Source organism: Periophthalmus magnuspinnatus, chromosome 11, assembly GCF_009829125.3.
Source record: "Periophthalmus magnuspinnatus isolate fPerMag1 chromosome 11, fPerMag1.2.pri, whole genome shotgun sequence".
In the NCBI taxonomy this organism is placed as follows: domain Eukaryota; kingdom Metazoa; phylum Chordata; class Actinopteri; order Gobiiformes; family Gobiidae; genus Periophthalmus; species Periophthalmus magnuspinnatus.
In genome coordinates, this window is record NC_047136.2 from 7,269,380 (window position 1) to 7,286,088 (window position 16,709).

General features: G+C 40.9%; 1 protein-coding gene across 2 annotated transcripts; it reads right to left on the bottom strand.

Moving 5' to 3' along the window:
- Positions 1-346: 346 nt before the first annotated feature.
- Positions 347-16,063, bottom strand: pum1 (pumilio RNA-binding family member 1). 2 transcript variants are annotated; one of them, XM_055225552.1, is made up of 23 exons: positions 15,920-16,063; positions 12,923-13,095; positions 12,392-12,514; positions 12,236-12,304; positions 10,513-10,615; positions 10,151-10,344; positions 9,894-10,066; positions 8,287-8,548; positions 8,110-8,203; positions 7,937-8,035; positions 6,986-7,128; positions 6,720-6,858; positions 6,507-6,641; positions 5,917-6,213; positions 5,538-5,780; positions 5,147-5,417; positions 4,899-5,028; positions 4,673-4,807; positions 4,008-4,145; positions 3,335-3,460; positions 3,007-3,128; positions 2,721-2,913; positions 347-1,989 (listed from the first exon to the last, which is right to left on the bottom strand). In XM_055225552.1, exons 2-23 carry the CDS (start codon positions 13,082-13,084, stop codon positions 1,858-1,860), a joined length of 3,483 nt encoding a protein of 1,160 aa, XP_055081527.1. In that variant the 5' UTR covers positions 13,085-13,095; positions 15,920-16,063; the 3' UTR covers positions 347-1,857. The 2 variants fall into 2 exon arrangements, with proteins under 2 accessions (XP_055081527.1, XP_033831645.1); XM_033975754.2 differs by having other exon boundaries at positions 10,513-10,618.
- Positions 16,064-16,709: the final 646 nt, after the last annotated feature.

The window sequence follows — 16,709 nt, forward strand, 5'->3', positions numbered from 1 at the left end:
TAATATAACGTAAAAGCTTCAGCGTGACTATATATAATGTATTTAGTATAGCATTGTGCATTTGGAGTGTGGCAAGTTCTTTTTTCATTCAGAGCATAACAACACGTGCTATAATAAAGCCATGTTATAGCTTGTGTGCCATTACTAGGAGCAGTCACTGGAACAAGTCCCGACACAGTGCGTTATAGTCAGGGCCGTGCCATTAAGATGCCAGCTACATTAATCAGTGATGTTTATGGATCCCAGAGTACAAAAACACAGCTCCCACACCTCTAATACAAGGTCCTATAAGGTATTGAACTGTGATAAAGCAAAATGCAAAGAAACACAAACGCATGAGACTGTGAACTTTTCAAAGTTTTTTTGTTCAGTTTGGTTTTCAAAATAAAGATCACACAATTGTTTAGAGACAATCTACAACAGGAGTTACAAAAAATAGTTGCCCAGGCAATAAGCATACACAGGTTCTGTTAACTATACACATATGGTTACAGGTGTGCTCGTAGTAAATATACACAAGGCTGCTTCAAATGTACACCGCACTATCAGCGGGATGCCTCTCTCACCCAAAAGGACATAGACAGTATGATACAGCACTTACAGCACTAGAGAAATGCCAAAAAACACAAGATCTCCTCTGTACAATCCAGGCCTCCCCCACAGAAAGCAGGCATGATCATCAAGGGTTTGTGGAGTTGGGACAAAAATGATTCCCCACTCAGCAAACCCTCACTCATGACACATTTCATGGGGTAAAGCGTTCCTATAAAAAGAGCTTAAAAAAGGTCAAAAGAAAAAACAAAAACTCTTAAACAAATGAGAAGACACCACTAAATATAACAGAATGTGTCCAATTGGGGTTCAGTGGGAGATCAATGTCTTAAGTTAAGCAGTGACAAGATAAAACCAAGCGTGACGAATCTTTGTACAAGTACTACGCTGTATAGAAAGGGCTTTTCAAAACAAAAATTTGATATTACAATTTACAATATACAACAACTCATATGTCACAACCAAGGAGGTGAGAATATACACTGAAATGCACAGGTTTTTCTAAGATTTTTTAAGGTGAGATTTTTTTTCATTTTCTTCTCATACCAAAAAGGGTGGTAAAGCACTTTTACATTACAAGGGTTTACAAATGTACAATTATACAGTCAGAAGTATGTGGTCACTACTAGGATACATTATAGATACAGATTCAACATCAAAAACCAGAAAAACTACAAAGTTTTATATATATATTTATATATATATGCAAAGGTCTACACCAAGTATACACGTTATATTTATAGAAGCAAGACCAGAAACGAATCTCCCATGCTAAATGATCTGTCTGCTGGTTAGCTGATGGTGTGTTGTCTATGATTCAGTGAAGTCAGACAAATTAAATACTTCTTCCATCTCATAGTGGTAAAAAGCTATAAGGATGGGAGGAGGGACAGTAGGATTGTGGCGCAGCAGTAGCAAAAAGTGAAATGATTCAGTTTTTATCTGATGAAAAGCAAAAATCTAAATAAAAATTCCAAACAAAAAGGCGGGAGTGGATGGATGAGAAAGCCAGGATCTCACCTCTGTCCACTCCCTGCTTGCCCCAGATCAGCAGGCCAGGGCTCAGAGGGGGGGAGGGGTACGAAACAACTCAACGAAGGCTCCTCCTGTAAGGTTGTCATGGAAACAAGGGATCAAGGGGTACTCCGTGTCCTCGACGAGTAAGAGACGAAGGGGAAATGGGGAACGGCATTCTCCAAAGGGTCAATTGGAGTTGGGGCTGTTAGACATGACGGAGTGGAGGACATGAGTGAAAAGGCATCTGACAGACAGGGAAAAGCTTCGGGACAAAAGGGGGAGAAGGTTTTACATGATCCCGTTTGGAGGACCACAGAGAGGACCCAGGTCGACACCGTTCTTCATGTAGTACTTCTCCAGTTTGGCCAAGATGTGTTTGCCATATGTGTACTTTCGCAGAGTGGAGATGTGGGGCCGGATCTGACCAAAGACAAGTTCCAAGTTAAATTAGTTATCATTTATCAACCACATGAATAGACAGAATTATTTTTTAGCCAGTGTTATATTGTAGCCTTTTTTCTTTTGAATCCTGTATGGCGTTTAGGGTAATATCCCCATAGGAAACCATAAGCAGCGCAGGATCACTGTGTCCCCATGTTTGACTGCCTCTTGAATTTAATAGAACTTTTTGATGTGGAAATTGTGGCCATTAAAGAGGGTATGTTATGCTTTATTTCTGTTATTTAGCAATAAACTGTGGAATACAAGTCTTTACTTTTCATTTTGTTACACTGTATATCATAATATTGATCTAAACTTGCTTAATAATAGAGATGGGTCCATTGCCTTACTGTTCAAAACTGCAGAACTGATTCTTTTACTGCTGCATTTCATCAGTGTTTGTGAAGAATTGTTATATAAAATTGTTAAAAACTTGATCCAGAGTCTAAAATTTTCAAAAGAATCACAAGTAAGTACAGGGGTGTGGGAGGGTATAGGAGACAGATGAAATCAGAAATCTTCTGAGCACTTGAGCCTCAAATACAGATTACTCAAACATGCTTGAATCACTGAAAATACAACTCTGGCACCTTAGGAGTGAAAACCAATATATAAAGGGTTTAAAGCTCATAAAGGAGATTTATTATGCAAAATCAACTTTTATTTATGCCTGTGAAACATGAAATTGAGTTAATACACTTGAAACTAACCTTGTGCATAACAATTTTGCGCTGCGTGGGCTCGGCCACATCTATCATCTTCTGCACTACGTAGTTGGCGTACTGGTCCTTCATCATGGTGTATAAGGCACTGTGGGGGCCCTCAGTCAGACTGCAAACCTCGTCAATCAGCACAGCTCGCTCAGTTCGGGATGCATGGGTCACACACTTTTCAACCACATTACTGGAAGAATAAACAACATGAATTTATTGCCAATGTAAAACACATGGCGAGGAGTCATTTAGACAATCAGAATAAGTTAAAATGTCATTTCACCTTGCAAACTTGTGCTGGCTGAGTCCCAGTACATTGCCTCTGATCTCCGCTACTATCTTGCTCTTATCCTCTGCTCTTCCATGCTCCAAAACGTGCTGGATCACATAGTTGCCATACTGGTCCTGAAAGCAAGAAGAACCACACAAACACATTAACCAAAATGTGAGGAGACCAGCTGGTGCGCTTGACGTCAAGACAAACGCAGCCAAAATCTGGGTGCACTGGGAGACGCTCATATAAAAAAAAAAAAAAAATCAACATAAGGCCTGTGTATTCTGAAAACACTGAAATGGAAACACTTGAGCTGCCAGATCTGTGGACGTGTTACCTGCACGAGCTGCTCTGTGTGCTGATGGAGCTCCTCCAGGATGGGCAGCGTCTGCTCCGGAAGGCAGTGTTCTAGAATGCGCTGGATGACTCGGCAGCCGTACGGGTGGGTGGAGAGGGCGAAGACCTGCGGGGCAAAGGCGAATTAGGGTCTGTGAGTGATGCACTACACAGAACAACAGCTCAGGCCTCAAAACAGGTGTGCCTCTGCATGTTTACTAGCAAAACTATTGTTTCCTACAGTTTGTTATTTAAGCAACTCTCATACTTAAAACCCAACCTCTGCTGCACGGCAGGTGAAAGCAAATTCTTGCCATGCTTTCAGTTACATAAACAAATCAGAGTAGTACAGTAGTTACACAAAATGCAAACATGCCAAAAGGGGAAAAAAAACATAATTGGTTAGCTTAAAAAAAGTAGATAAAATGTACAAATGTTATACAGAATAAGCGTGTATCTTAAACAGTTTATGCTAATGCAACATTTAACTACAAGATAAAATAAGATGGCTGGTGAGACTGGTTTCTGTTGCCATGACAACGTACCCTGTCCCTGGAAAAGCAAGAGTTTGTGTGTATGCATTTTGGCAGTGACAATATGCTGCCTGCCTTAAGGCTGTGACAGTGTGTACAAAGAAAGAGGAAATATTGACTGGTGCGCACAGGGACACCCACCTGTCCCTTAAAGGCGTCTATGATGAAGTGCAGCGCGTGTGGCTGAACACACTCAATACACTTCTGCACCACATGGTTACCGTTCTGGTCCTTCACGCACTTGAGGACATGTCCATCCAGCTCCCGGACCATCTCGCTCTGAAGGGACAAGAGAAAAACAGTCAGACAGAGCAAAGAGAGCGACAGGTCAATGTTGAGAAATCATATACTGCCTAAAAGCATTTTCCAATAGCTTTCATTTTTTACTGTAGCCCAAAGCCCAACAAATAACACTGGCTTTATACACAACTGGCCCCACGACCTGTATTATATTCCATTAGGAATGATGGATGTACCCCTCTCCACAAAGTCGGAAAAATCGCTTCATGTGTATGTATATTTTTTACAGATGGCAGTAGGCATAATAACACGAGTGCACAAGGAAAGAATATATTTTGAGAATAAAAATCGGCCACTGAATGGACTATTCAGTTTGGTGGATGATTGTCATCCGCAAATGAGCTTAAAATCTAAATGCAAATGTCCTGAATAAAAGGATAAGGGCATTATACACTGACAGATCACATAAGGTTTAATTAAGAATATCTTTTAGGAAATGGCTGAACTAAACCCAGACTCCTTCATCACACACTTAATTAAAAGTACAGTTGAAATAATGTACTTACAATGACTTGCTGGTCTGAAGGGATGAACTCCAGAGCTTTCTGAATAACCCTGCAGCCATACATCTGCAGCGCCAGAGACAAAACGTGGCCTCGAATTCTCTCTGCTAAAGCCAGCTTCTGGTCCAGACTTCCAAACTAACAAACATTAATAAGCATCAAAATGTTACAAAAATGTCACAGAAACAACTGTTATAGTTTATGTCTCAGATCTCATGTCTCATCACACCTCAAAAAACTTCTGAATGACATAATTGCCAAAGACGTCCACCATAAGTTGGTATGCTGCTTGTAAGATCTCTGTGAAGACGAGCTGGCGCTCTGCTGAACTGGCTCTCTCCAGCTTCAACTGAATAAACCTTAAAAAGCAAAACAATAAAATATCCATCACCCTTATTCATCATCAGACATTTTAAAGGCTCAAGTCCAAGTTCAGATCAGATCCAAAGTTAAATCAAAAGTTTAACTTTGAAGTACCTGCTTCCATGTTGGTCTTGGCTGAACTCCATTATGTGGCCAGCAATGTCCCGGAGTTGCAGGTTGGGATAACGATTGTTCCTGAAGTCCTCCAGCAAACGGCTTCTGCCAGACGGCATCACGTCGGACATGCCATAGCGTAACCGTGATGACGGGAACAACTGGCTGCTGGGTGAGAAGAGGGAGGAGCCCGAGCTGGCGGCACTGCGGTACTTGGCCTCTGCTCCAGGTGCTGCCGATATGAAACGCCCACTTCCATTGGTCAGGCCTCCTGAAAGGTCAGACAAACAGTTGAGTGCGCAAACCTGTACATAGCTATGATGTATGAACCGATCTTCAAATTAAACAACCAAGCATGTGTGTAAATTTAAGTAATGTTTAAAGCACTTACCAAGATTAAGGTTGGATGAGGAGCTGTGATTGGACAGTGAGGGTGGAGGGGTGAGTGAATGGGAGGGACCCTGGTTGGGTAAAGGCATTCCTACAGGTCCTGGAGAAGGACTGAAACCCAAGGTGCCATTATAAAAGCCTCCATGGCCGATTGGTGTGAGGCTGGAGGGTGTTCGTTTGTACAGCTCACTGTTTCCTGTCAGGGAGTCCCTTCGCGACCCACTTCCACCACTAGAGTTGGCCACTAGAGGGAGTCAGGCAAAAAAAAAAAAAAAGAAAAAAAGAACTTTGTGATTTTTTCATGTACAATATATAGAATGTATTGCTTAATGACACAATAATAATTTGGAAATATTTTACTTTAAGTAATCTTACTGTACCTGCAGTCCCAAAGCCTCCCAGGCTTCCTAGAGTGGCTCCAAGAGAAGAAGAGGCAGGCTGGCTGAAGCCCAGAGAGGCAGAGCCCGGCCCGGGCTGAGCTGAGCCTTGAGAGAACAATGAGGAGCTCTGCGACGATGAGCTGAGGGAGGAGGAGCCATAGAAGGAGCTGCCCCCCAGACCACCACCTGGGCCACCCTGCTGCTGAGGCTGCTGCGACGTCATGGCACGGAATGGACCATTGGCACCCCCACCTAGTCCACCATTGGCACCACCTGCTGAGGCTGCCGCTGCTGCCACTGGGGCAGAGGTAAATGAGAATTTTTAAATGATCAATTATGAGAGATGTAAAAAAAAAAAAAAAAAAAAAGTTTTTTGCTAGTACTGCTTTTGTGTACATGTGTAGGTAATGTCAGCAGCTGGCCACATTGTGTATTGTAAACTCTGTTTATTACAGAGTTTATAACAACATCCATTTGTCAAATCAAAAATTGCATTTCGGTTCAGATGCATGAATAGTAATCATTTAATCTCTGCTGTCGAGATTTTACATCATTTTCTGTTGAATTTCTCAGACTATGTGAGCACTTACCCGCTTGTGCAGCAGTAGGCGATATGATGACAGACGCAGGGGCCATGAGGCGGACCGGCCCACTTCGAGCTCCAGTGTTCACTACTAATGCCCCTGTCTGGTCATAATAGGCTGCAGGGGCCAGCACCGGGTAACCTGAGAATTGGAAATACACACATAATATTAGACAAAGTTAATTTCACGCAATGACAAAATTTGTGTAGGCTCACTCACCAGGAACACCTGCAGCTAGACCCTGACCAAAAGCAAGAGCCGAGTTCACCGCTGCAGCAGCAACCAGTTGGTCATTCTGCTGACCTTGCTGACCTTGACTAGGGGTCAAAGGTCGCTGGCTTCCCCCAGCACGCATTACCTAGGTATAAGAAAACAAATTAGATAGTCAAATTATTACATGCAGGAATTGTCAATATTCCATACCTCTGGCACTATAATATGAAATACTATACAATATAACGAAAAATATATTGAGCCTCGCTGACCTGTTGCTGGTTCTGCTGCCCCTGGCCTGCTGCCTGCTGGTTGGCCGAGTTGTTGGCTGCAGCCGCTTGCTGCGGAAAAAGGTTGGCTGGATACACCCCCCAAGGGGTAACGCCATAGTACTGGGGAGGCATCACTGCTGGACCTAGTTTGAAAATAAACCACACACCACAAAATTATTCAAAGCGTTTTGGCAAAATTTCATTAAATGAACAAAGTTTTACAATTCCAATAAAGCACAACAATGCATACTACGTGCTGGGATTTCTAACAAAGCATTTATAAGTAGTGGACCACAAGTGCAACCAAAAAGATACTTTTTCACTTTCAACCATGTTCTATGCAGTTGTCTTAATAAAACATAACTTGGGTTTATTTAGGCTCCAAATGTTAAATTCCATCTGCCTAAACCATATGGATGTAATCCAGAAAGACCTTATCCATTTCAATAATGTTCAGCTCTAGTCTGGTGAAGTGTATGAAGTGATCTTTTTTGGCTCTCCCCTTTAGCCTCCCTTTCACTTTTACCTTCATTGCTAAAAGCAGCAAATACGTCATTTTTTTTCATTTAAATTACTTTTCAGTGCTGCAGCAGTTGGCCAATCTTTCCACCCTATGCCACCAACAGTGGAGTGTTATATGCACACAAAACAAGGCTCAGGATTCTGAAATTGTTCAAAAGAAGTAAATTATTAAAAGTAAAAAGAGGAATGCAAATGAAGTGTTCAAAATTGAGTTGTTTACACCCTCTGCTGGCAACAGTTGGATTGAATCATGTTAAAGAAAATACCATTGAGGGATTAAGAAATCATTTGAGCTGCTGAAAGCTGATAATAAGAAATTAGTCATGCTTTAAATAACAGTGACATACCAACTTTTGTGAAAAAACTTTTTAAGTACTAGTTGCATAATCAAAAACTCAGCAGGTAAATCTTATACTTAAGCATTCTCACCAAGTGTAGCTGCTGCCGCTAGGCCAGCAGCATAAGGATCTGTCCCAGGAGGTGCAGTACTGATGATATAAGGATTGGGCACAAATGCTGGGGCCAGACCTGCATGGACAAAAGGAGTGTTAGTTAGTTTAGTTTCACTTTGTCACTATCCAAAGAAACAGAGCCACACTCACCGATGTGAGGCTGCTGAGCTGCTGCTAAGGCATACTGTTGTTGTTGGGCTGCAGTTAGCTGCTGCACTGCGAGGGCATTATTTCTCTGAAACAACTGCAATATAAAGAGTGAACAAACAGTTAATGTGAGATATAAACACCACATCAGGAGTTTGTTTGGATAACTATTGCACCCACCTGCTGCTGGTTGGTGTAATCAAATAAACCCACAGTGGGCGCAGAGTCCATGGGCATCTGAGAATTGTAGTCGAATTGTAGTGGTTCCATCACTGACTCCATGGGGTCCATGGTAACACCACCCTGCTCCACACCCGAAAAGTCCTCTGGGGGTTTGGTCCCACCACTCCCCAAAGGAGCAAGGCCCTCAGCTCCCACACCTCCGGGGCCTCCGAGCAAGTCCCCCTCTGGGCCTGGAGCCTGCATGTTTCCCGGTGGACGACTACAGAAGGAACAGAGATCTGTTAGCACCTGAAAGTAGGTTTAGCATTTCTTCAGTTGAAGTGCATGTGAGAGGTTTTCATGTTTTCTTATCATTGCTTAGCATTTAGTGGGATATTATCAGTATTCAATAGAAAGTGGCAGAGTTTAAAAAAAAAAAAAATCCATCCAAAATGCAGGGACAATTTATGTGCAAGGAACATGCTTTTCTAACTATTTAAACATTAATTTACCAAGTAAAGATCTTTTATTTTGAATCCTCAAATCACGTCCAACCAGGAAGTAAAATGATAAGACTTTAAAGCAAAATTACAAAACTAGGGAAAACTAGAAAAGGCTTTGCTACACATGAACCAAGTCTGGCCTGTGATGACTGCATCCATGTCTAAAATTTACCAGAGAAGATAATTAACTTAAGTAATTAACTGTAGTTAATTATTAAGCAATCAGGGCTTCAGTAAATTGTCAATATTATTTCCACAGATATAATGGCATGACAAGCCAGACAAAGCTGTCTATATACACTGATGTATAGTTTGTGCACTGCTTAGGTTCTCATACTAAAAACAATCAGGATGGCTCATGGGGCTCCTGCGATTTATGCCTTTCAGTTCTCAAGTCCACTTAAACTGACCACATAAATTAGTTTGTTGTTGTTAGTCTTAACTTCTGAGAAAAAGGAAAAAAGTAAGACTTTGGAGTCTCTCATAAACAAAGTACTTGTGAAGGACAGACAGAGTAAACAGGTAGGACTATTGCTGTACTCATGTGTTTCTTGGGTTTCTGAGATAAAGGTTGGGATTTTGATGTCACCGATGATAAAAATCACAAAGTGCACTCAGTTTAAAACAGCAAACCAGTTGTTGTTAACCTTCTGAAAATCTAGTTCGTTATTTGTTTTGGAAAACATGACCATTTTTACTGAAGCAAGCCAGTGTCACATTGGTAAATAAACACTCAAACCCCGTGTAGTAACTTTTAGTGACAAATCAGCTGATTTTTGCACATGTACTAAAAAGAAACCGGCTAAAGACAGAAGTGCTGCTTCATGGCAAAACTCACTTTAGATGTGCACTAGAGACTGCACGATATTAGTGGGTTGTTCTGTGTTTAAATCAAGTCACTAGAAGCTCAGCAGACCACTGGATTTAGAAAGGCATGGCTCTGTGTACAGTCCACTTTGATCTCAATTGTGATCAACATTTTGATTTTGCCCTCCCCTGGTTTATACACCACCTTGATTCTTTTGTCTATCAATGCAGCACCAGAGTGACTGTAGTTTACAAAGGAGAAAGTCAAATGGCTGTTCAGGTTACAGCACCGAGAAGATTAACACTGAATCGTACCCAAACTCTTTGACATCCACATCGAGGCCATTTTGTACAGGTAGTCCATTAGGATTAATCACATCGCTAATCACATCAGCTTCTCCTTCAGCCAACTCCTTCAGCTTTTCTCCCTCAAACGCTGCTTTCGGCTTCTCTCGCTTCTCCTCCTCTCCCTCTCCATCCCTTTGACCCTGTAAAAAAGAAAAAAAAATCATATATTATAAAAAATATCTATTATATTCTATGTTGAACCTATAATTAACACAGGATCTTACATAAGGCCCTTTTCTGAGACATGGGTCCAGTTTATCAGCTGGTGAGGAGGAGAGAACGTATTCCACCATGCTTACTCCCAGACCTCCACTCTCTGACCGTGGGGACATCACAGAGCCCACACCAACTTCACCTCCACCATGAAAACCCTGACCTGGCCGACGGGACACCATGATTGGCTGAGAAACAGAATGATCTGCCACAGAAAAATAAAAGAGCATTGGATGAAAACTTGGCCAGCAATACATTTACCAGTGTTTACTATCAGTATATGACTTATATAAACCACATAAGTTCATCTGTAAAAAGGCCTCTGCCAAGAGTCCAAGTGTCTCAAAACTGCAAAGATGGGCAAAATAAATACCAGATGCACCCCATGCGCTGTCCCTCCACTGATCCAAAAAGATTCCTTTTGGGCCATCCTTCCCAGAGTCATCCGATTCCCAAAACTTCTTCCCAGTGAGTAACTGCTGCATGAGATTAAAAGAAAAGGGAAAAAAAAGTTAAAAGCTAACATAAAATGATATTGTAAAAATATTTTAGACTTATCAGTAAATTACTATTAAAACAAGTAATCACTGAATATTTTGGCTTATTGATGTATAGCACTTTAATATTTATAGCTTTTCTGAATAAAAATATATACATAATTAAAATCACAATATGCTGCAATATTACCAATTAAGCCTGTGTAAACAACCAAGTACCTAAATGGTAACAGTTGATATTCAAAGCTCACACTAAAGATCATCTCAGATTTCAGAAAACAAAGCCTTGGGTCTGATCTATGTTCTGCTCAAAGTCTTTTCACCAAATCCTTTTTCTTGGATTTCCTGTTTGTCAGGTTTGACTCTGTGGTAATCTTTTGTATGTGTGCATGGCTCATTTACATACACAGCACATACGCTCACCATTTTTGGTTAAGTGCAGTCACAAAGCATCATCTATTTTTTTTAATTATTTTTTTTAGCCTTAAAGTCAAGATCTTTAACCAAATATTCAATTATACATTTCACAAATTTACTGACATTTAGATGAGCAGTACATGGACAAATGTTGCCCCACAATGAATTTATAGCAAATTACGGTGAAACCACAGACATGCAGGAGGTGTGGGAAAGCACTAAGCACTGCCAAATATGGCCAAAAGGGAATATATAATATATAAAATATCTTATGTATTTTACGAGGAGAATGCTGGTTAGCACTGTAGTTTTTTATCAACTAAATGGTTGATAAAGTCTCAGGGCAAAAAGGTTTTTAATAGTTACAAATAACTGGCCTGGAGTGAGTGTGTTTATTCTTTCCAGTACTTTCCGGTTTACTCTATAAGTTTCTGTGCGTCAACTCCTGTGAGCTCACTTTTGGTCAAAAACATAGTCAGATCATAGTTTTTGAACATTTTTAGCAATACCACACCTCAGATCCTTTTACTTGATTAATTCCTATGAAAGGTGTGTCTTTAATCGAAACAGCCCTAAAGCTGAGAAATGTGTATCAGCAGTAGCAAAAACACAAGTTAAGATGGGGATATTGCTCATTGTGGCAGATTTAAGAGCACTCACATGGTTTGTACCAGACCTTTCCCAGGTATGACTGGGGTTTGGTGTCCCCTGTTGACTTTGACACACAACCCCAAATTCCTTGTGGCATGACTATGTGACATCATCAGCTCAGGCAACCTCAGGCTGCGCTCGTACAGCAACTTTAACAAGACACCCATCTGTCTAGTTTGATGGCATGTGCAGGAGTAACTGGTGGAGGTCAGAAGGGCTGTTGGTACAGACTGGCTGTGTTGTGTCTGTCACTCTGCCTCAGGACAGCTGTGGCTACAGTAGTACCTCACCACCATAGTATGGAGTGAATAATAATGATGACTACAGTGTAGCGCTTTGAGAGGCTTTGTTGTGCCTATAAGGCTCAATACAAGTGGACATTATTATTATTATTATTATTATTATTATTATTATTATTATTATTATTATTATTATTATGTTGTGATTTTAACAAACTGAATATTAGTGTATTGGGCCACAATAACCAGGCCTTAAGATCTATTAAAGAAAACTTTACAAATCTGTGTTTACCTCTCCCATTGCACGTCCCTCCAGAGCCAGCGCCTGAAAGTCATGGTTAAGCTCATCCATGGACCGCACCTAAAAAAAAAAAAAAAAACATGTTAAGTGAACATCGGTACTGTGTAACTAATAATGTAACAAGTTCAGTAACAAAAGCCCACACACCTGACTGTCATGGATGTTGTCTCCAGTGGGCCAGCGGTGTTTGCCAGGCTGTTCACCGTGCTGTCTCTGGAAGAAGTAGTCTACCATGGCATCATCTTGGGAACGTCCAGCACCAGCCACACCCTGAAGAAAAATATACAACATGAGCACAATATCCTCAAATTACCAACAACAACACTCTTAAATCCTCTGTTGATTCATGGATTCTGCCCTGCAGACAAAAAAAAATTGAAACGAGACAAACAAGACCATGGCTTGTGCAAAACGCAACACAATTATGAAAAAAGATCCAAAGTAATTTAAGACCAACTAATCCCATAAATAATTTTGCTCTCCTTTAATTGTTTAGATAGTTGTTTGCTTTAGGTTTAAGGCAAAGACATGACTTGCTGAGACCAAACACATTTAACATAAATGTTGCTTTTTCTGAACTGTCCAGGTAAAAGAGTCATACTGTGCACATAATATTACAGTCTAAATGTACAGCTCAAGTAGGATATTTATGAATAAACCTGTGAAAGGGGGTCTTACCTGCTGGCTGGGGGGTGTGGCCTGAGGGGTCTGCCCTGCTGGGGGGGCATGTCCTCCGCTGCTCAGCACCACGGGCATGCTGGGGGATGTAGATCTATGGTGGGGGCTGAATGAATCCTGCCAGAGCACTGCTTTCCTCTTCAACACACACACACTGCTCATTCCACCACAGCCTATGGGGGAGAACAGAAGTCACACATAAGGGACACAACTCAATAGGATGTGGTACTTCTACTCACTTTGTCTAGAAAAGACTTAAAAACTTCTAAAATGCAAATGTTTATACTTTGTAAAAAAACAAACAAGTCCTTTGTTGACTTTGTCGACATGAAGTCTGGGACCTATGGACACAACTAAACCCTGGATTTCCTCCTCAGTGGTGTCATTTCAGGCCTTTACTGCAGATCTGACACATACCTATGTTAGATGATAATTTGAACCTGTATATTATAGGGATACGTCGATTCAAACTATGGCTTTAAGTATCTGTCGATACCAGATAAAAATGATACCAGTGCAGAGACAGAAAACATCATTTATTTCCTTAAAATGAAAATAGCATGGGACAAAACTAATCAAAATGTGTCATGTAGCAGTTATTTATCCTTCAAGTAGTTACAGAAATGCTTTGTATAAATACAAGTTAAACATTATGAGACTCTCTGAGCCAACTACAACTAGTAAATAGTGGTATAACATCAATGATTTCCTCGGTACAGCCGAAATCCGGGGAGCTGAGATATGATCCAGCTAATTTTTCTGGATCCCTAGTATATTATTATTTATATGAAGAAAAAATAAATACACAGTGGGTGTTTCCTGAACAGTGTTGGTTTTGATTTATATCCAAGCAAGACCACATGATAATTTTAAAGGAACTACTTCCATTTTGTGTTGAAAATTACATTCTGTTGTCATGGTGGTAGCAAAATCTGTATCAACTCGAGTATTGAGCCTTCCTTAGTATCCAATTTGTATTATGACAACACTAGTTGTTGATACCCTCAAATTAAAGCCAAGTGTGCAAATCAAGCCCATATAAATTACACTGTTGATTGAAAAAAACTGTTGATTGAACAATAATAATAATAATAACCAACTGTAAATGGCTGCTTAGGTAATCACCTTTTTTTTTTTCTTTTTGGCTGAAAAATAACTCCCCAAAGGTACGTCTTTGAGTGCACAATGCATGGGTACCGAGTACTTTATTTGTATAGTTTTAGTCACAGTTTACCCTCCTAATCAGGTTCATGCTGTTCTTTTGACAGAAATATGGATTGTTATGAAATGCTGCACAACTATGACATGAAGGGTGCAAACTAAAGACAGTATAAGCTCATTCAATGATCAACACTGCTGTGTCCTGTATTTCAAAATAAAATTGCCATTGTAAAACTATTGTGGAAAAAAAGGACACATTGGTGTATTTGGTTTATGTGATTTTTATGTTTAAACTTAAGATCAAGATGTTTTCTGAAGGTACACTGTTCATCAATGCTGGTTATATATTGGCCTAGTTGTAAAGTGAACTTTTGTACTTATTTGAGTTGCATAGCAACAAAATAGTTAATGAGAATCACATTCCCACAAACAAGTCAAGGTTTTGGCGCTAAAAAAAAAAGAGTAAAGAGTTTCAGAGGTCTTTAAGTGTTACCGCTCTTATTCAACTGTGCTGCACTCAATCTAGAAGTGAAAAAGTCAGTACACTGTTCACTTTAATAGAAACATTTCCAGTTATCCAGTTATTCTAGTTATCTGAAGTACAGCCCAGAAATACGTAAAGTGCAGGGTATGTTGTGTCTGTTAGTGGTTATAGTTGATATGGGCCACCTCTGTGGTTTTAAGCAGTAAGAGATATAATTTGTATTTACAACAACTCCATATTCAACAAGCTCTAATTTCTGTTAAAATTACCAGTTTCATGTCAATTTCCCTACAGGCCAGGGGGAAATTACAAGCAGTTCTCTTTACACAGAGCAATACAGTAATTACCTTTGAAAGAGTCTCACACACTAGATTGTAACACACGTGTCCCTTTCCTAAAATGCTGAAACTAGACAACACACCCCCTTATGCAAAAAGCTACTTAGACTGTAGTTCTTAGGCATTATAAACAATACTCTTCTGTGTAGATGTACGATATACAACAACGGTGTGCATGAATTCCCTAACCAAAATCAGCGGTTCATTGACTTGAGAAAGTACAAATCACAACGCCATGTAACACCCGGAAATCCTCCAGCTCAGAGTAGCCATTCCCCAAAGCGAGGCGCACACGGCTTGTTTTGGTATGGTTTTAACATAGCACCCGGAAACATGCACCGTGTTCCATAAGAAAAGTGGGTTAATCATTATCCAATAGCCGGAATCAATCCACTGCATACCGGCCACAGACAGGGGTGTGACAATACATGCAGCCAACCTGCAGCTAGCAGCACAGAGCTCAGACTAAACATACTCCACCAACGCGACATGACACATCAAAACGACACACAATACACCGAACATTGTGGAAAATAATCGTGACAAAGATCGGGCTAACTATATTTACATATTTGTACGTATTCAAGCAACTGTCGATTTGTTATGGGGGTTCACTGTTCCGTCTCTACAACAATAACACGGCCTCCACGGCACAAGCTTACACCGGGTGCCAAAACACAGTGTCTAAACGGCCTTTTCTGCCACCCTGTCATCGCCATAACAGTCTTTTTTTAATCATTTGCACCCCTGCAGTGTTGTCTACCTGTCTGCCGTCTCCGCAGCCCCACAGGCCCCCGTGACGCGGATGCGAACAAAGGCCCGAGAGCTGTCTGGAGCGGAAGACCGATACAACGGGAGGAAGAAGGGAGCAGAAAGGGAGGCTACTGCTGCTACCCGGGCTCACGAAATACACTCGTTTACCCGTCCTATCCCCGCCATCTCTAAAATACTAGCCCTGGCGTGTGGATGGGTATTAATTCTCCCAACCCTGACCGGCTAATATACTTAACTTACCGGCGGAGAGGGTGGATGGTCACGGATATCAGCCCCAGTTTCTCTCCGACACCCCAGGCTTTCACTCCGACAACATGGCGGCTCGACGGAGGAGCAGGCAGGAGCGCTGCATGACGGGAAGGGATGAGAGAGAGCGTGCGGTTCATTGCGCCAACCAGGAGTGGAGGGAGGTCATACCATGGATCTTATTATACTTCCATGGGTCACACACACCGGACTGGTCCCTTTGTTATGTTTGTAGTGTTGTTTTACAGTGGGTGCGTTTTACAGAATAGAATACTCATACACAATATTTGCGATGTTATAGCCTATTTCAAATTCTTCAGTAAATGCTCAACAGGACGGACGTTCAGTGTCGAAATAATTAGTGTAATGATAAAATTATAAAGCATGAAGTATTCGAAAGTGTAAGACGTCTTTTATTGTTGATATATTTTGATGGAGAATCCAACGTACGCGCGTCTCTAGGTAACGAGGAGTCTGGCAGCCATGGCAACACTGCATATGGTCCACCTGCGCCACAAGCAGCGCGAGCCGGGATGCTCCCTCATATCCTTGGAATATAAGAAGACTGACCCCAAAAACATCAACAAATTACCTAGAACAGGCAAAAAAAAAAAAAAAAAAAAAAAAAACATGCCTGGAAAATTTGAGAACCATCTCCTTTGTTCCGTTGTTACGATTGTCACAATATAAACCATCGTATGGGTGACTTACAGTTGCGTTGTGTGACTTTATTTTGTAGAAGATGAGATCATTAAAAAGTTGAATATGAATGTCAACAAAACAA